The sequence below is a fragment of the Heterocephalus glaber genome, unplaced genomic scaffold (genome assembly GCF_053883595.1).
Source record: "Heterocephalus glaber isolate CG9 unplaced genomic scaffold, H.glaber_assembly_v1.0 deba00001610, whole genome shotgun sequence".
NCBI classification, from domain to species: Eukaryota; Metazoa; Chordata; class Mammalia; order Rodentia; family Bathyergidae; genus Heterocephalus; species Heterocephalus glaber.
Genome location: NW_028258381.1, coordinates 30,536,851 through 30,557,473, shown reverse-complemented (window position 1 = coordinate 30,557,473; position 20,623 = coordinate 30,536,851). Strand labels below are relative to the sequence as shown.

The following is a 20,623-nucleotide window of genomic DNA, read 5'->3' as shown; positions in this document are numbered from 1 at the left end:
TGGAAGAAGTGCCACTGTGTGATACAGAGACATCCTCATATGCTTTGGAAGATAGTTTAAGATTCTTAATTGAGGGACCACCACCAGTATAGATAGTAATAGGATTCTCAGCTCCATTATTGCTGAGGTTGGTAACATATCCTAGAGCAAGCTGTAAATTTCACAGGCATATTTGTATGTGCACTGAGGAGCAGCAAGCTTCCTCTGAGTGCCTGTCTGCTGACAGTTGACAAACTTGATGTGTCAGAATTGGCAAAAATAAGAGCTAACAGAGAAATGTTACTCTGTACTAGCCAACAGGTATTTTATACAGCACTATTCTGATTTTGGGGAAAGATAAAAGTAGGTTTTGTTCCGTGAGAACAAGAAAAAGTTCTAGAAACAATGGACAGTCAGCAAACAAAAATCTGTCTTTTGTACTTGTGCAGGTGACCTTACTTTTCTCCTGTGGAAAATGGGGTTATGAATAGCTTCTGTGACTTGGAAAATTAAGACAATGGAGTTTCTAGGTGAGCTTTGAACAAAATCTTTGAATATAGGAATTAAAGCTAAGCAAGAAAGAGGAAAAAAAGCCACGTTATCAATATGAAGAGAAAAGATTTGTTAGGAGGCTAATCATTGTATGGAGAGAGAGAAGAAATGGAGGAAGGTAGCTTTGGAGACCCTGATGATGTTCCAGGCTCTCTGGACCACATACCAGCAACTTGGGAAAAAGGAGAGACACCGATCTAATAACATTCGTGTTCCCCAGGGCCCAGCTTGGGAGAGGCTGCCATTGAACTAGTGATAAGGTGCAGCTGTATCATGCCACCCACTGGACTCACTGGCACTGGGAGGATAACTGGCTGCCAGGCTGTTGACTCCTGCAGCAGAGTGGAGGAGTTAACAGATCATCTGTACCACCCAACATGACTGGCTGTGCTGGCCTCCTGCCATTTTGTCAACCTGTAGCCAGTTAACTTCACTGCTGTCATCTCCTGATGGCCACGGCCAACCACGCCCCACACTTCCCTGCAGTGCTGTGCCACCTTCTCAGTGACATCATCCTGACCACTGAGTGTAAAATGACAGTGTTCCCAGACTTTCTTTGCTTATCCACTATCTCTTCTCTGTAGGAAAAAACTCAGTAAGGGTGGGAGATTCTTTGGTTTTGTTAACCCTCCGCAGGCCAAAACATCGTAACAGGGGTCTCATGTATCCAAGAGATAAGATGCATTATTAGTATGTGATGAAATGTGAAAAAAAAAAAACCACTGCAAATTTGCATTATGCTTTTTAAATTTATTTCAGGTATAATTTAGAAATTACTAAACAAAGAAATACATAAACATTTGCCATAGAAAACACATGTTGTAACCAAACTGATGGCTTTAATCTTATGGCTTAATATGGGTCACATACAGATGCATAGCTCCTCATGACCTCAAAGCTGTGCACTTGGTATTTGTAACAATATTTGAGAGAAGAGTTTGCTTGAGATCTGCCACAGTGTTCAGTATTTGTAGAGTATGTGAAGTAGATGTGATATGTTCTTGGCAACCTTTGAATTTTCACACATTTTCGAGTGCAGTTCTAAAAATCTTACAGTACGCATCCAGATTCAGCTTCTTGATGTATTTTTTAAATTCGTCTCATAAATTATGAAAACATTGATATGCATTTACCCAGCTATCTTTAAATCTTAATATTTCCCTGCCTTAAAAGTCTAGTAAAATTTCAATAATAGCTTTTAATATTGCTATAGGAAGTAGATTACTTAGAAATCAAGTGACTGAAAGAGTATACTTGGGTTTGAAAAGTAAATTGTTGTTTCTTAGAGTATTGACTTAGAAACACCCTAACATTTATTTTTTTCTCCTTAAACCTCCTAAATCATTGCTGTTAATTTCTAGATAAATGTGGAGTCCTAAAACAGGTTGTGTAAAGGTCAGTACTGTGTCTGCTAAAAATAAGGGCTTTCTTCTAGATAACCAGAGTATAAAACTAGAATCAATTCCTCAATTGTCTTCTGTACCCTTTTCTTTCTTTTCTTTTTTTAATTCAAGATTTCATCCAGGCTTATGCATTGAATTTGATGTTTTTCTCTTTGTGCCCTTTTCAACTGGAAGAGTATTCACATCATTACACTTTATGTTTTTGTTGTTTTGGTTTTTACCACTTTGATTTCTGTATAAAGAGTCCAGGATAGTTGTTTTGTAGAATGTAATATGTACTATGTTTATTTATTTCCTTATGACTATATTTAGGTTAAACATTGCTGGCGGGGATTTGTCATCAATTGATGTTATATATTTATTACAACACAATAAAGGACACTTGTTGTCAGCTTGTTCTAGCATTGGTGATGCTATTGGATTATTTGGTTCAGCTACTGTGTACTAGATCTCTCCACTGTGAAGATATATTATACCAAATTAAATTATTATATAATCTGAGATAATACTTTGAGACTATGAAGGTCATATTCCCCCAAAACTTCTAAACAATTGTTATCCATTAGTGATCTTTACGTAAAACAATCAGCTACACTGGAAGTTGCAAACTGTTGATTTTTCTAATTTCATCTGTTCTACATTTTTATCTGAAATTTTCCTCACTCCTGTCTGTTTTTACAATATAACTTTGCTGTCTTAGAATTTTTAATTTTTCTAACAAATTCCAACATTACTGTCATTATCCATTTTCACATTCAAATTGTGTCCCAAACCTAGTCAGTGGGAGCTTTTAAGACATCCTACACAAATGTTTTTTTGTTTTTTTAAAGACAGGGCTTTTCTAAGAAATCTATACCTTTAAAAAATGATCTGTGTATTTTTCTGAACATTTTTCTAAATGCTTTATATTTTTAATTTTTATGCTTAAGCCTATGATCTATCTTATTTTTTCATGGTGTGAGTTAGGGCTTGAGGTTCTTTTTCCCCAAAATTTTGATATGGTTGTTTTAGTGCTGATCATCAAGAAAACAAAATGTATTCTTGCCATTGGATTGGTTTGATGTCTTTGTAGAAGTCAGCTGACCATATGTGTGTGGGTCCATCTCTGGGCTCCATCATGTCCCATTGATGTGTTTGTTGGTCATTATGCTGGCACCACGGTATTTTGATTATAAAAGCTCTAGAAAGCCTTTAAGTTTAGGTATAGTCTTCCAGTTTTTTCTTTTCAAGATTGCATTGGATATTCTCATTTCTTTGCATTTCTACATATATTTTAGAATTTAGGCTTTTCAGTTTCTATGTAAAGAAACTTGGTGAGATTATGATTGGGATGATTGAGTTGAATCTGTAGATTGATTTGGGGAGAATTGATATTTTAATGGGATGAATTTTTTCAATGTATGATCATAGTGTCTGTCTCCATTTTTCTCATCATCTTTAATTTCTCCCAGTAATGTTTTGTTTGAGGTGTGAAATTTTGCATATTTTAAAAAGTTTCTTTCTTAGTGTTTTGTTTTTGATGTTGTCCCTTCTTTTTTTCCTCTCCTTTTTCTTCTCCTTTCCTTTGTCTTTTCCTGCCTGCCCTCACTCCCATTCCTCCCTTTGCCCAAACCCCCTTTGTCAAGTTTCTTCCCACTCCCACCAACTAGGATGAAGGAACTGGTTAAGCAGATGAATTATAAAACCCTAAGTGAGGCCTTATTAAAATTTTTTTTAATAGAGCCAAAATAATCTTGATGCAACATGGTATATGTCATTATGGAGACCTGGCTTCACTGTTCTCCTGTAGGGGCAGAGAGGTTAGAAGACTGAGAGGAATCGAATGCAAAAGCTTCTTTAAGAAAGTATCCTTTGCGTTAAGGCTGTCACCTGAGGCGAAGCAACAGCAGTAAGGAGAGTAGGACTCCAGGTAGAAAGTAGGGAGCAATCTATGAGAAGGTCATGGCTGCCTCAGGAAACTGCTTGGGATTTTTAGCATGCTAAAGTAGTTCTGGAGAAATAGGCCGGAGGGGACCTTGGGTTAGTTAGGTTATGTGAGGTAATGGGATTTGAGCTATACCTAAAATCCCAGGAAATCACTTTGAAAATGACCTCACAAACTTCATTTGTTTCTCTAAAAAAAATATACTGGTGTCGGCTCAGTGCTGATTGTCTTTTCTTTTTAATCGAACTAATACTTAGTATTTGGCAAATATCCTGCTATATAGTTCAGATTTCTAGCTTCTACTGATTAAAAATTTTGAGGTTCTGTATTTCCACACATGTAACCCCCAGAGATAGGGTACACACTGCTGTTTGCCTTATTCCTTGTTTCTTGAGGCTGGCTGTCAGTTGCCAATTCTTTTTTTTCCCCCTGCCTTTGGTCCTGCTTGTAGGAGTTGTTCTGAGGTTGAATGAGAAAATGCACCTTACATCCTTACAGCATGCCTGACACCATAATCTCAGTGTAAGGAAGCCGTTCATTTTGCTGTAATGTGAACATATGGTATACAAGGCTACATATACTAATATTGTGTTAGTGTGTGGTGTTAGCACTTTTGTGCAGAAGCACATGGAGCTGAGGTTTGGCTCTGCACCCAGCATCAGGACAGATGCAGTAAAAGGATAGCAAAAGTGCAAGGCATTCCCTGGAGGAAGGGGGAAGGTCTCAGTTTATTTTCTTCTCACATGGTAAGGATCTCATTGGGTAATCTACCAGTATAGATAAAATCATTTTTCTCTAGTGCCAATAGTGTGAGATGAAGGAAAAAAGAATACAGCAAAGACTGGTATCGCTGGGCATGTTGACACATGCCTGTAATCCCAACTGCTCAGGAGGCTGAAATAGAAAGATTTTGAGTTCAGGGCCTAGGTGACTTAGTGAGACCCTGTTTCAATAGAAAAAAGCAGGGCGGTGAGGGGTGATTGCCTGTGGGTTCTGTCCCCAGTCTCACACACAATAGAGGATGGACGTTCTTATGCAAGTGGCCCCAGAGAGGCTGACATTAGACATGACCACCTGTGCTTAAGATTGGCATGTCAGCAGAGCAACCTGTGGAAAAACCTAAATTTTTACTAACCACAAAAACAGAGTATTCGTTGGGAGAAATAATAGTCATCAGTTAATTAGCCTATTCTTTTTTGTTGACCTTAGCATTTAACTTCAGATCTCATCTAGGTTCCCTTTAAGAAGAAGCTGATAAAAGCAAAAGTCCTTCATTCTAGAAAAATGAAGAAGGTAAAGTACGTATTTTAGGCTTTGTGGAGCAAATGCCCTCTGTTTCATCTTTTCCTTTCATCCTGCGGTCTTCTCTGTAGATGGCCATGGCATCCCTGTGGGCACAAATAAATGGTTGTAGCAGTGTCTTAATAAAACTTGATGTTCACAGACAGCAGCCGCCACATATGACATGTGGGCGATAGAATGCTGACCCTGGGTGTAGCTCAGCTAGATTGGAGCGGTAATCAGCAAATACTCACTCACCCTTGCCTCTTCTTTCATGGAATATGCACCCATATGCACCCCGGGACATGCTGTGGCCAAGTTAATGTGAGTAGATGTGATCCATGCAGAGCTTTTGAATGCATCATCTTTTGAATGTGGTCTAGTTTGTGCTCTTGCCATTTCCCCAGACAAGAACATGCCCTAGGTGTCCTGGCCCAAGGAGGCTGACAAACAGGGCAGAACTGCTCAACCGAGCCCCACCTAGGTCTAGTGAATTTTCACCCACTTGTAGACCCGTGAGCTTGAAAATCAATGTAGACTGTAAGCCACTGAGGTTTGATTAGTTTGTTAACGCAACATCATTATAGAAAGAGCTGGCTGGTATTTTAGTGCAAAGGAGGATAGTTTACCCCTGGACATTAAACAATTAAGACATCAGCCTCTTTTTCCAAAACCAAAGCAACAAAGGAGAATTCTCGTTTTCTTACCCAAATGTTTTTCTTTATAATTTTCCACCTCATTTTTCACTCCCTGTTCTTCCCCCATAGTTGGAATGAATCCTGAATTGTAGATGAGCTTCCTGTGTGTACAGCTACTCAATATGTAACACTGTCTTTAGAGAGGCAGAGCTTTCTTTAAGCCAAGCCCAGGAAGAATCTGAATATTTCATACTTCTGAAATGACAGTGGATGCATATCCAAGCTTCTCCTCAGAAATGGACACTTGTTCTCTCCTCAGTTCAGCAGAGATTTTGAGAGCCTACTTACTCTGTGCTAGTCTCTGGGTGAGTTGCTAGGTGGAGCTCATTCGGTTGATAATTTGCTTTGTTCCCGCTGTCTGCCATGTACTGTGCTTGTCCCTAGTCAGATGCAAGGCCTTCAAGGAGTACGTGGGCTGGCAGAAGAGGCAGCCAAGTAAATGCATGTAAGGTCTGGCATGCCAAGCAGCACTGTAAGTGGTTAGAAAATAAAGGGAAGGGGTGCATTGAATCCTGGGACATCTGTTCAGGACCCTAACAAGATGACATTGGAATTTAGTTCTTTCTGTTCTATATATAGTATGTGCAAAATATGAAAATGTAAAAATATGGGAAGGAGAAGAAAAATAGTTTCTGGAGCCAGAGAATAATTATTGTTAACATCTGATACATTTCACAGGTACATTCTTTGGTGCCTTTGGTTTATGTGAGTTGTAATATACTACATGTATGTATTCCATTTAATGCTAGATTTTTGATCTAGTTATGATTCAACCATTTTCCTAAGCCCTTATAAATACTTCTTACGCATTCATTTTAGTCAGTGTGCTGTGGCTATACCAAGATTTACTTAATTATTCCCCTATTGTTAGATATCCAGGTTGTTTTCCACTTGAATCTATTATACGTATATTATGACAAAGTCTTTTTAATACAACACACACTTGATATTTCTATATGTACAGAAGTGTGAAGCATTTTAAATAAAGTCTGAGAGTGTAGGTCAGTGACAGAGTGCTTACTAGCATGTTTAAGAGCCTGGGTTCAAGCCTCAGTATTGCAGAATTAAAACAGGTGAAATGTTCTCTCTAGAATGGAACCTAGATATTTCTGCAACGATACATTCTTCATTTAGAAAAAGCAACCCAGATAAGTCTTAAGTCAATCTAATAATCTTTCAATACTATTTAAAAGTCTAAAATCTTTTTTTTTCTTAAATTCTTTTATTCATACATTTTAGGTATACAGCACAATTACATTTCTCATTGGGAACTTGTACCTTTACATGATGCATCTTGGTTAAAAGTCTAAAATCTTAAATTCAGTAAACTTACGATTTCACTACAGAAATCTCAGCAAATTCACAATTCAAAAAATGTGAAGTATCTTGAATATTTTACCAGTCGACACCCCGTGAAACTACCAACTACCTACAGCAATAAATTATCACTAAGCGAACAGGACATGTTACCATTGCTCAGGTCAGGAGATAGAACTTCCCCAAGTCTCTGAATTCACCCCCACTTCCCTCCGTCTTGCTCCAGGGTAACCGCTAATCTGACCTCTAATGCTGCAGTCAGTTTTTGCTTTGCGTGTAGGTTAGTTAATAATTTCCTTTAAATTTCTAGAAGTAGTATTACTAGACCAAGAGGTATGAATATTTTAAAATACTTTAGTTCATACAATCCAGTTGCTTCTAAAAATATGACATTTTACTACCATAGTAATAAAAGTATGAAAAAGATTTTGTTCCTAAATGTGGAAAGGGAGAGAAAGCATGGTCCAGGGTAGAGATAGACAGACTTCTAGATAGTAAGACCAAATGAGACCATTTTCTTTCAAGAAATCTCAGCAGTCTCTTTCCGAATTCTATTTTAAGCACCTTGAAAATGCTCTTCCCTGTCTGGCCATTCTCACTTATGTGCCAGTAACAAAGGTGAGCATGTTGAACCATGCTCTGGGGTTTAAGACTTCTGGACAACGGTAACTTGTAAATTTGTGCCCACATTTATGGATGCAGAAGAGCACATGTGTTCCACAGAGCCAGGGAGCTCCTGCAGGAAGGGAAACTGGAATATCTGGCAGACAATCATACTGTCCACTATATTTCTATCAGTGACTTTGCCTCATCTTGGAGAAAATAAAATCTTTTTTTTTTTTTTTTAGTATAGAAGCACTTCCTGGCCTTGGAGGAACCTGCATCTCACACGGGACTGTAACTTCTGTAATTACCAGTCGGGTGGTTGCACAGCAGTGGACTTTCTGGGGTGTAACTGCTTCCAAGAAGAGGCTTAGAAAATGGTTGTTTATTAAGAGGCTATGGGGAGATGGTAAATTCAGCTTATCAAGTATGTTTGGTGGAAAACAATTCCTCGTTAAGAAACAAGTTATTGCAGCTAGTTCACACATTCTGCTTACATGCTCTGGGAGTGTGTTCAGTACGCTTGTCCTAGTCTATGGGTAAGAACACTTAGAGGGGACTGTGGGAGCTTCCCCAGGAAGCTTGCTCCAGTTTCTCAGGGTCGCCTTTCAGTTGTGCTTAGCACCTTGCCTTCATTCTTCCCTCCCTTCAGTTTGCTTTCTTCTCATTGCTGTTCTTTTCTGAAACACCACTTGTTAGTATAAATTGGGAACAACAAGCATTGTTTCTTACTTCACTTTCTCTTTGTCTTCATCAAGCCATGAATGTCTGGCGAAGACACTGCTATGCAGTGGTGAGAGTGGTGTGGATGAGGTCAGACATAACCTACTGTTTTTCTCTTGTTCCCCACAGGTCTCCTCTCTAGGGATGGTGGAGTTGGAAGAGGCGCCTTTAACCGTCCTCTGGGATGAACCCCCTTCCAGAAGACATGGAGAGCGCTCTCACGGGGAGCCAGAGCTCCCGAGCTTCTCTGCGCGATGTCCATTCCATCAACCCCACCCAGCTCATGGCCAGGATCGAGTCCTATGAAGGAAGGGAGAAGAAAGGCATATCCGATGTCAGGAGGACTTTCTGTTTGTTTGTCACCTTTGACCTCTTATTTGTAACATTATTGTGGATAATAGAGTTAAATGTAAGTTGATTTTTTATGACTTTATAAAAATATTTCCTGAGACAAAAACAACTTTAAAATTATTATTATTTCTGTCTCATTCAGTGAATAGCATCTTCTTCAAATGAGGTACTATTGCCCTTCTATAGCTGATTTAGACCTTTGTTGGTCTTTAATGTTACTGTTTGAAACAAACCTGGTAAATCTGAAGTTCACTTTGTCTTATGTATTGAAATTTGAGTTGCTAGTATTTTGTTGTTGTTGTTGTTCAGTAGGAAGAGTTGACAGACTATAGACTGAGAGACAAATTCAACAGGCCTGTGTTAATAAAGTTTTGTTGGAACACAACCATGCTTATCTGCTTGCATCCTATCTGTAGCTGGTCTTCAGGCTGAGTAATTGTTTGTAGCTGAGAAAGAGCTTTTGATCCAAAAGGCAAAAATAATTATTTCCCAGAGCTTTTCGGAAACACAAAAATATGAAATGCCTCTGGAATATTTTTTTACCTATTACATTGACTTTTTAATTCCCTTGAGATTTTTGCATAGTCTTTTCTTTGCAGATATTATTTATTCATATTTTATTTCTGTGCTCCTATATTTTATTTCTGTATTCCTAGAGGCATAGAGGATTACACAGGGATGTTACCTGGTAATTGTGTAGATCAGTAGTGTTTAATAGAAGTATAATGGAAAATTCAAAATACAGAAATTTGAACCTTCTCATTGCTACAGAAAGCCCTCTTCCCAGCAAAGGTTTGGGGGTGAGACCCAATTATAAACACAAAATTCATTTACTCATATACACTTCATACACACAGCCTGAAAGGAATTTTGTGTACTGTATTTTTAATGGACCTGCAGCTGGGCCAAGACTCCTCACATGTCAGTTGTGGAAGTTTCTACCTGTGGAGCCATGTTTGTGTTCCAAATATTTTGGATTCTGGAGCATTTCATATTTCAGGTGTTTGGATGAGGGACACTCAAATTGTACCAAAAAGAACTTGAGTGGGAAGGGATTTTGTATGGAACTATATAGTCAGTGTATTTAAGACACCTTGAGCTAGATAAAGATGAATTTAGAATACCAGTTAGGGTTGCACATATGTAATCTAGATATCTCCACTTAAAGGCAATGCAGAGTTAGAGTCCTGAGTGTTCAGGTACAGGAGAAATACTATCTCTGCTGGCAAATCTGAACTGGTGGCATTGGCCACCACTCTCTGTAGAGGAGGAAAAGGCTCTGAGGGTGACAACCTCGCCTTACTGGGACCACATGGGATAATCATTCTTTTAACGTTCTGGCTATTGGGAAATGTCCTTAGTGTGGAGAGACAGCACTGAGAGGAGAGGGCTGGCTGACTTTTAAAACTCCGTGACCTTTCCCTGTTCCCAGGTTTTCAGTTTTGTTCATTTGTAAAGATGTAGGCAGGTGGATCTACAGCCTGTCCCTGCTAATGACACAGAAATTGAAACCTTCCATGACTATAGGACATGAAGTAGTATTTACCACTTTCTCTCTCATAACAAACTATATCCTGCCAAGACAACTTTTATTCTCATTTGGCTGATTAGAGATCCTTATAGAGCTATTCCTTTTTGATTTCTTTGTCCTTTACCTAGTTGTTTGATTAATTGGACTTTGCTTTGCATCTGTATTTGTTCACCAAGACTGTGTTAAAATCGGAAGCTTGAAATTAATGTTACACATCTCATTCGCTGTGACCAGGCTGACCCTGGGCACTCATGATGACAGAGTCTGCCTGGTGCTGCATCAGTGGTTGCCGTGGGTTCCCTAACTTGATTTCTTAAGAAATATTGTTTTCAGCTAGGCCCAGTGGTGCTCACTATAATCCTAGCACTCTGGGAGGCTGAGGCAGGAGGATCCTAAATTCGAGCACACCCCAGGCAACTTCACAACTTAGGGAGACCTTATCTCAAAATAAAAAGGTTGAGGATATAGCTCATTGGGAGGGTTCTGGGTTTAATCCCTAGTACCACAAAAAAAGAAAAAAAATTGTTCTAGTGATTTTATTTGCACAGTTTTGAACTTGATGATTTGACATTCACTTTGATAATAGAATTAATTAGGAAAGAACAGAAAGTTAACTTTGTCAGGGATAATTATAGGTTTAGTCTGTTGTTGATTCCTTATCCAAGTGACATATTTAAATTGATAAGAATGCAGAATTTTAAAATGTCATTAGTGAATAAAGACAATGAACCACTTCTGTCCTTGTGTCATGCCAGCTGCCCTCCTTCATAGATATCTGGTCTGGATTAGGGAACCCTGGCTTTGCAAAATGTAAATAAAGCTGGCGCATGAGCAGAAACACAAATTTGTGTGATTGAAAACTACCTTATTTTATGTAACATGTTAATTCGCCAAAATATGAACTGCATCATTTTTCATTATACATTTATATCTATTCTATGAGTGCATGAAAGCACTGAGAAAGTTAGACATGCTATTCAACCCTTTTCTGTTAAAATTGAGATCTTTTTCTTCCAGATGTGAACATTTGTAGGTTCTGAGGAGGTGGGCAGGGAAGTCTATAGGAAACCTTATTCTTGTTTCATTTTCTCATGTAAATCTCTCCTCTTTGCCCCTTCCTCTCCTTCCTAGGTGAATGGAGGCATTGAGAACACGTTGGAGAAGGAAGTGGTGCAGTATGACTACTACTCTTCTTACTTTGATATATTCGTAAGTATTTTAAATTTTACATCTCACTTCAGATCTGAAGAAATTGAAACCAAAAGGCAGAGTTCCTCTGAAGGACTCAGATTCAGTGCCAGGCTGTTCCCTTGAATGCTCACCTTATTTCTTTTTCTCAGAGTTGTCCTCCCACTAACCACCCACCCCACCTCAGGAATTGTGTGATGTTGCCGAGGAAGAAAAAGGCATTCAGGAGATAAGGGAGGCCCAGGAAAGAACTGTTCCCTGCACTGGCTGGTGCAGTAGAACTCACTGGCTGAAGTAGAACTCACTGACATGTTCTAGTCATAGGGAGCAAGAGTCACCTGTATTTATGATTTTGTGAGGTAAATGCTGTTCCTTTTTGGTAGCGTCTACTTGTGATCATAGAAAATTCACATGAAATCCAACTTGGGTGGTTTGACCTCAGGATCTGGCCCAGGGGCCCCCCATGCTGATCCAGGCATCAGTGCCCATTGGTGGCTGTGTCCACTCAAATCAGAGTGATGGAGATGGTCTGGCAAGTTCAGAAAGCTGAGTCACTTTTGTTTTGCATGTATTTCAAATAACTTGTCTTTGTTTTCTTATTGCTTCCCTCAGCTCTTGGCAGTTTTCCGGTTTAAAGTGCTGATCCTTGCGTATGCTGTGTGCAGACTGCGCCACTGGTGGGCAGTAGCGGTGAGTGGGGGTGAGCGTGGTCTCCACAGGGCTGGTGGCCATGCTCCTTGGCCTGGCCCGGGTCCCCTTCGTCCCTCTCTTCAGGCTTGGGATCCTGCTTCTTTTTAGTGCGAACCACTGGCTAGCTTGGTCTCCAGGATGCTGAGCCACATGAGGAATCGAGAGACCCTGTGGAAGTTACTGGCCAAGTAGCCACCCAGCCTCCACCTCCTTCATAGACAAGAGCTGAGAGCAGTACCTCAGTCACAGAGACATCCTGAGATTCCTTGCTTGCTTGAACCTGCTGAGTGGCTTTTTCACCATTTGGTCTATATTACTTTGATTATCAGTGCCCCTGCCCTGATCTCAGGGGAAACACTTCTGTGGTCCTTTAACTTTTGCCTCTGGCTTCTTGAGGGCAGTGATACTTCAGCTTATCTCTTTTCATGCATACAGTGCAGAGCTGGGGCACATTCTATTCACCCTCATTAAATACTAAGATTGAAAGACTTACAAGCAAGTCTGCCTGAATTAATTGGGCTTTTTAAAGGCCCCCATGCAACATATGTGAGACAGGGAATGTGGAGCTCTTGAGTACTGAGTCCCCCGGGATGGGGGCTGTGCTGCTCTCAGAAGGCAGAGTCCACGAGGGTTGCGTGTGCCTGAGCCGTCTCCTCTGAGCATCCCCAGCTCACAGGGGAAGCCGCGCCCTCTGCTAATGTGGAAGCTGTTATTCCAGGGGCTTGGCCGACAGTCTGGGTAGACTTGACTCTCTTTCTTGAGTCCTCTTCTGCTGATGTCACAGTAGCTGTGCAGATCATGTCTTCCCAGTTTTCTACAACGATCTGCATTTTGGACATTCCATTCCAGAGTCCATGATGTAGACTGATGTCTGTCAGGCCTTGCCTCAGTGTTTGTTTTAGAGAAGAGGTTGACATGGAAGTTTTCAGAGTTACAAGAAAATATCTTTAGTGTGCCTCCAAATTGTTTGAAGGATAGATCTGATGTAGCAAATCCATTGTATGTCTGTTGATTCTTTTTTTTCTGATACCGGAGATTGAACTCAGGACCTTGCGCTTGCAAAGCAGGTGTGTTGCCACTGAGCTGAATCCCCAGCTGTTGATTTTTGTTTTAAAGCCACTTTCAGAGAGAGTCTAGGAAGAAGTCAGCTGGTTCCTGAGAGCACTTAGTGTCAGCATGGAAAGTGAATTAGTGTCAGGATGTGAGACGCTTTCTGTCCTTAGCAGACATAAAATTTAAGATACTTCAAATATATCAAAATGAGAAGAATAGTAGTTGGCCCAGTGTGTGTGTGTATGCATGCACATGCGCATGTGTGTGTTTACTTAAAACTTACACGCCTTACTCTCCACTCTGTCAGTCATGTCTGCAATGGGCATTGACTTTGGTCAGGTTTTGCCGAGTGAAAATACCAGTGGAAGAGGGAATGACAGAGCTTGAGTCCTGTAGGTTTCTCTTTGGGCTTTCTAACCCCCTAGGGAGAGCCCTGTCTTCACACTTCCGGGCACCCTTCCTCTGTGTGCTTGTAGTGTTAGGATCCTGTACCTCCTGATTCGTCAAGGTTCTAACACATCGGCCTCCAAAGTGTGGTGAAGGACTATCAGAGGCACTCATCCTGAGGCAGGGACAGAGACAGACAGTGGTGCAAAGCCAGGCGGGGCCCAGGTGTTTGAGACATTATCTGTTCCTGCCTCCATTGGGTCCCTGGAGTGCAGGAGGGGTCTTCGCAGTGTGAAACATCTAATCTGAGTGACAGTACACTATGTGTCTTGCAGTTGACGACAGCAGTGACCAGTGCCTTTCTACTAGTGAAGGTGATCCTCTCAAAGGTATGGCCCCCCTGCCCTGCACCATCTCCCAGAGCAGCGAAGACACCTCGGTTTCCAGTGAGAGCTGGTGGTGACCGCCTTCCCTGTCTGTCACTTCTGTCCCCCAGCTTTTCTCCCAAGGGGCATTTGGCTATGTGCTGCCCATCATTTCATTCATCCTTGCATGGATTGAGACATGGTTCTTGGATTTCAAAGTGTTACCTCAAGAAGCAGAAGAAGAGAACAGTAAGTGTCTGGCACAGTCGGCCTCCTGGGACTGGCTGGGTGTTAAGTGGAAGGAGGGGTGTGGCTTCCGGAAGTGAGCCAGCTGCTGGTGGGCAGAGCGAGGCAGTCACCACAGTGGCAGAGTGAGAGAAGGGCTGGGGGGGTGCGAGGATGAGAGGACCATGGCAAGAAGCAGCTCCTCCTCCTGCCAGGTGGGCTGGGCTTCCCAAGAGGAGTCTGGAGGCTGCTCATGGAAAAAAGAGTTCCCCTCAGAGGTGATTAGTAATTGGACCATTAACCCTCACAGGACACCAAGCTTTGGGTGCATTTCACAGAACTGCTGTTTCCAGGCAGTGAAAACACAGCCCATTTAAGTATGGCAAAGTAGCAGTTTTAGATACCAGGCAGCGGCTATGCAAAGTGTCCTAACTGTGCACACAGCAGGTGGGGGCTTGGGACAGGCCATAATGAAACACTTAACCCGCCTACAGCTGGGACTGTAGTGAGGAAGTTGGAGTTCAAAGGAAGAGCCCAGCCAGAGCAGCACTCAGCCTTCTCAGCCCTCCACTGTCCTCTTCTGGGTGGTAGAGTGACAGCTCCACCAAGTTCTGCCAAGGCTGCCATCACCTCCCCGCTTGGCTTTGGGTAACCAGAATGAACCAGGAAAGCCAAGTGATGGATCGAGCTGCATGGATAATTCCTGGGCTGGGTTTCTTCTCCACATAGTGCCTTAGTAGATGCCACAGGCCCACCCCCCACCTTCAGAGATGAATGATCCCAGCTCGGCTCAGATGCCTGTGCACTGCCCACCTGGGTACCCTTTCCCATTTCCTGGCTCTTATTTCCCTCCCTCATAAGATGAAATCTTGTATCTTGTAGAAAGCTAAGCATGTTTATAGCTTCAGAAAAAAACTGGACCAGAAATTTCTTTGCATGTAGTTTTATTTTAGAAGAATCTCTTCTACAGAAGAGAAATCTGTAAGAAAAGAAGCATAATTCAAGAGTAGGTCTTAAAAACATGTTATCAGTTCAAGAAGTTTCTACTAACCTGTGCCCTCTTTTCCTTTATGAAAGAGTAATGGGGAAAAGGCACAGCTAAAGCTGACAGAAGTCTCTTTATTATACATGATCATCTGGCTGAACTCTTTATTCACAGCATATTAACTGTTAGTATGACTACAGTTTGAATGGTTATATATTAAACAAAATTCACAGTGGTTAATAAAGCAGAATACAACTCATGAAAATCTTAAAAACAGCATAGACTGTGGTCATCAGTAGCTGACACGCACATCTGCTTCCTTGCTCTGTATTGTAGCTCGACTCAGCCTTTGACCAAGGACTCCAGTGTTGATGGCCTTGCTTATAAGGTGTGAGTTTTCTGGGACTTCCCCCTCTTTTGGGGGGGCTTTTTGATACCCTTTTTTTAACATAAATATTTCTTCATCACTTTCATTGTTCTTTATATTTTTATAAGGGCCACCGAGATATCTCATGACATCTGGCATTTCTCTAACCAGACGCAGACTGGCCAGCCTTTGTATGAGCTGGACAGTTGTGCGTTTTGCCCTGTGTTTTGGTTTTGAGGCTGGTGTTGTTATTTGTCGGGGGATTGGAATTCCTAAGGGAAGGATACTATAAATAGTGAGTTTAGGAATCCCAGCATTACATGTACTAATTTTTAAACTACTAAGTTATCATTGTAGCTTATTAATGAAACCTTTGTTTTTCGGTTGAAAGATATTTGGTCTACTTTTTTTTCCTAAGACTGTCTTTAAAGTAATAATAACAGCATTTTCTTTAACCTTGCTGAGAAGATAGCAGCAACTGAGACACATGCAGCATTTTCATTGCTTCCCTTTCAGGACTCCGGATTGTTCAGGATGCATCAGAGAGGGCTGCCCTCATACCCGCGGGTCTTTCAGATGGTCAGTTTTATTCCCCTCCTGAATCTGAAGCAGGTAAACATTATGATTACTGTTTGTGGTTTTGTCCACCATTTAAAACCTCTATACTTTCTGGCTCTCCCTCTCCCTTGTGTTTCTCAGTCCACTTGGCAACCATTTCAAATACTGAGTTATGAAGAAATGGGAGGGGGTGATCAAAATATAGTACTCTTAAATTTAATGCTTAAATTAAAATGTGTTACAGGAAAAGAAACATTGCCATTAGTTCCCCTCAAAATATTTTCCCATACTTACAATACATTTATTCCTGTCATCATTCTTACCACTTTCTGAGGCAGTTCTGGAAGTCCTCTTTTGTGAGTGTCTTTAATGTCTTTACAGGTGTGATCAAAGTATCAGTGAATGCCACTATCGAGTGCCATCTAGTGTGAAGGGATGCACATAACAACATTGCAGCCAGCATGTTTTTACCCACCTTACTGTGAGGTATCATTGTGGACATGAGGAGAGAGAGGCACAGAGAACAGGAGCAGTCACCCCAAATCCCACACACGATCAGTGTGGAGCTCGGGTTGGAGCCCCGGCTCCCGTGCAGGAGCCCCAATCATAGTTGCTGGTGTCTCCCAGCCTTTGTCTGTATTTATGGAAGTGCAGAGTTGATCATGCCCTTCCCCCAGCCAAGCCTTCTGTGGCACAAAAGACTCAGAAATAAACAGACCCTCAGCCTGGCAGAAGATGCCTCTCTGACCTCTCTTACCCAGTTGCTCACCTCCTGGTAGCTGCTCTCTTCTGTTATGTTCCTAGTTTTTCTGAAAATGCTGTGCTCTAAAGCCTTCAACCAGTTTGCATTTGGCTGTTTCTATTCTGAACATCGTGTTTCCAGTGCGCAGTGCCATGTTGCAAAGGCTTCTCTCCACCCTTGCCTGCTCGCCTCATGGCAGTCTTGGTTAGTCTGTCCTTGCATGGTATGGGGCCCTCTTCCACGGCACTGCTTCCTGTACTTCCTGCACTGCCCTCAGCAGTGACCTGGTCTGTTTCTACCACTGGGAAGTCACCTTGGGCTAGAGACTGTGCCATGTATTCCCATAATTATACCCAAAGAGTATTTTAAACACACATACTATCATAAAACAGAGTCCTGTTTTATTCACAGGGCAGAAAGAGCCCTGTGAATGATGGAAGGTACAGCACTGTGAAATATCAGTATGTTAGAGGAGTTTGAAGAAACTTCTATCTTGGACTTTAATGTGGAGTCTCATATATAAAACCACAGGCCACGTGGAGTACAGATGTGGACTACCAGAAAATCTTTTTCAGACAGTAGAAATTAGGTGATGTGCTAACCTTTTCACCAACTTATTTTATTCAAATATCATAGCACTCATACTTTAAAAAGAAAGTTCTCAATTTCTTTTCTAAGACTAACCCAACTTTTTACCTGTTTTTTTTTTCCTGTGAATAATACAGTTTCTCAGGAATGATCAATATTCTTTTTTTTTTTTTTTTTTTTGACACTGGGGATTGAATTTGGGTCCTTGTGCTTGCGCAGCAGGCAGTGAAACCACTGAGCTAAATCCCCGGCCCATGATCAGTATTCTTAATTAGAATTAGAACCCCAGATCTGCAGGCTAAGGATAAGATGAGAAATTCCATCCACAGCAGTCCTTCCCCATCCAGCTTTCTCCTTCCGATCCCTTGGCTTCTGTCTGTGATGTTTGCCACCACCTAGTGGTCCTCTGGGGCATCGCCATCTCATTTGGTTGTGAGCTAAGCAGGAACAAGACACTTTCCCAGTGTTCCACTGGGTGGCTACTTTGCCTAAGACAAATGCAGATTAGTAGTGGTGGGCAGAGAAGGACTGCTCAAGGACCACTCTGTTATATCATGTTTGCATACCTGAATGTTCAGTTTCAACAAGAATTAAAATCGAAAATTATTGTTGGATTCATGTGTCTAGACCAGAGGACTCCTGTGGAGCATACATTTCTCATCATGCCAAGCAGCTAGATGTCGCTCTTTAGTCCCAGAAATTATGAGCTGCTGTTGCCCAGACCCTGCCCTGCCTGACCACTTGGCACAAGGACATCTGCCAGGCCTAGGCAGCCGTTTTTCTCTTGTTTTCCCCAGCACCACATACAGTACCTGGCACAAGGAGGACTTAAAACTGCTGAAGGGGTAGATGAAAAGAAGAGAGGAAAAGTGGAAGGCATCATAAATAAAAATACTAGCATTTTCTCTTCGGTGTTGTATTTGAGAAATTAGGAAAGGAGCATATTTTAGTAGGTGGACAGTATATGTTGAAAGACTATAAAGGTACTTGTTTGCAGGCTGCTTCTTGATCTTCTAGTGCCCTGTAAGCCTGTGTATGAAAAGGGCAGCAGGAGGAAGCACTATCCTTTGGGATGAGTGGAGTGACACTGGCATGTGTGGTCTGAGAGCTCTTGGGAACCCAGTGTGAGCCGAGGCAAGGGCAGTTCCTCACCTCCTACCTCAGGGAGACTGGCTGACACCAAGAAAGAGCTCAACTGCCTAATAGCATCTGTTCTTAGCAAGTCTAGGTAAAGGCATTAGCGTGCAGTTCAGTGCCCAGCCAGAGCGAGTGTACCTACTGGTCTGTCTGTGCCGGGCTTGCTTTATTCCTGTCACCTATGAGATTATTGTTAGAACTATTTTATCTCTCAGGAGAGTTTTTGATTAGATTAGTAATTATGTGATCACTGTTTAAAAGTGGAATAGATTTAAAACACAGATTTTATTCACCTTGTGGCTAAAATTTTGAGAAGTAGTTACTGATTACCAGAGTTAATAACAACTGTTTTTAAAATAACTATTGAGTTAATGGCTTCTATCTTTATAAATTTGTGCTTTTGGACATTTTATAATTTTTGTATTCAGTTTCTTTTGCTTAGCATGAAGTTTGATGTGTGGCACATATCAGTGGTTTGTTCCTTTCTATATTTGGATACTTTTCCATAGTATGAACATACAACATATTATTTACTAATTGTTAAACATAGGAATTATTATGAATAACCTTGCCTGTGAGCATTGTCATGTATTTGTGTGGATATATTTTTTTATTTTTCTTGGGTGGACTTCTAAGAACAGTTTGCTGGCTCATATGATGTTTCTCTTTAACTTAAAAAAAAAAATTCCTAACCTGTTCTTCGAAAAATGACTGGACTCTTACATTTCCTCCAGTTGGTTTCACTTTTTGGTGTCCTCCCAACAGTTGGTGCTCTTTTTGATTATAGCTCCTCCTACAGGGCATCTCACCATGTTTTAACTTGACAGCGGCATCTTTGTCATATTCCTTCTACATGTTACTCATTAAATCTTCTTTGGAGAAGAGTGTGTTTGAATATACTCCTCATTTGTTGTCTTGTTTTCTTATTAAGTTGAATGAATTCTGTATGCACTGAAGATAAAACAGCTTTTTCAGGTACGTGATTGCAGATGTTTACCCCAGTCTGTAGTTTCTCTTCATTTCTTTATATGGTCTTTTGAAATACAGGTTTTAAATGTTGATTAAGTCCAGTTTATGAATTTATTCTTTCATAGCTCGTATACAAGGTCATATCTAAACTGCACATCATTAAAATTTTCTCCTGTGTTTTGTCTCCAAGGTTTCATGGTTTTTCTTTTGTTATTTAAGTTCATGGTGTATAATGAATTAATTTTCGTATTTTGGCAAGATAGGGACTAAATTCATTCTCTTGCTTTTGGACTCTCTGTTGTCCTAGCAGCTGTAGGTAAAAGACAACTCCCCCGACTGAGCCAACTTGGCACATTAGTTAAAAATCAGTTGGCCATAAATGGACCTGTTTTTAATTTTATCATTTTCTTGATTACTATGGATTGGGTTTTGCTGACTCTACTTTTGAAAAGGAGATTGTTTTTACATAGTTGATTTGAAGTCTTCTTTTTCTGATACAGTTATCAAAAGGTATTATTTTTCCTGTAGACCTTCCTTTGATGACAGCTCATCAATTTTGATACGTTGTAGTTTCATTTTCATTTGTTCCTTGGTTTTCAGCAGCTCGGTGATGATATATGTGTGGATACTTTGTATATGTTTAATTTCTTGTTCTTTTAACATGAGTTATGTAGATAAATATGTCTCAAAAATTCAAAGATTTGGGGAAATTTTGGCTATTAGTTCTTTAACCATTTCGCTGATTTATTTTCTTCCATGACTCCCAATCCAGGTATATTGGTCTGCTTGGGTTAGCTCACAGCTCTCTGTATTCTATTCATGTTACCTTCAGTCTTTTTGTCTCCATGTGTCAGGTTGCATTATTTCTATCAGTCTCTCTTCAAGTGCACAGGTTCTTCTGCCTTCTTCAATGTTGTCTTGACTTTTTCTTGCAAATACTTTAATATACTCATTCTTTTTCACTCCAGAATTTCTTTTCTAAAATTTTAGTTTGCTATAGTAATTTT

The 20,623-nt window shown here is 40.7% G+C and overlaps 1 protein-coding gene across 7 annotated transcripts in view; it reads left to right on the top strand.

Moving 5' to 3' along the window:
- Positions 1-20,623, top strand: part of Stard3nl (STARD3 N-terminal like) — a 34,577-nt gene that overhangs the window by 11,678 nt on the left and 2,276 nt on the right. For 5 of the 7 annotated variants that reach the window (XM_004840275.4, XM_021254563.2, XM_087195831.1 and 2 more), the window contains 6 exons: positions 8,610-8,889; positions 11,494-11,571; positions 12,163-12,240; positions 14,016-14,069; positions 14,177-14,294; positions 16,139-16,234. In XM_004840275.4, coding sequence (XP_004840332.1) covers positions 8,665-8,889; positions 11,494-11,571; positions 12,163-12,240; positions 14,016-14,069; positions 14,177-14,294; positions 16,139-16,234 — 649 coding nt within the window. In that variant the 5' untranslated portion in view covers positions 8,610-8,664. Of the gene's footprint in view, positions 1-8,609; positions 8,890-11,493; positions 11,572-12,162; positions 12,241-14,015; positions 14,070-14,176; positions 14,295-15,591; positions 15,644-16,138; positions 16,235-19,578; positions 19,623-20,623 lie in introns of all 7 variants that reach the window. The other 2 variants (XR_015445279.1, XR_002393300.2) reach the window with 2 other exon arrangements.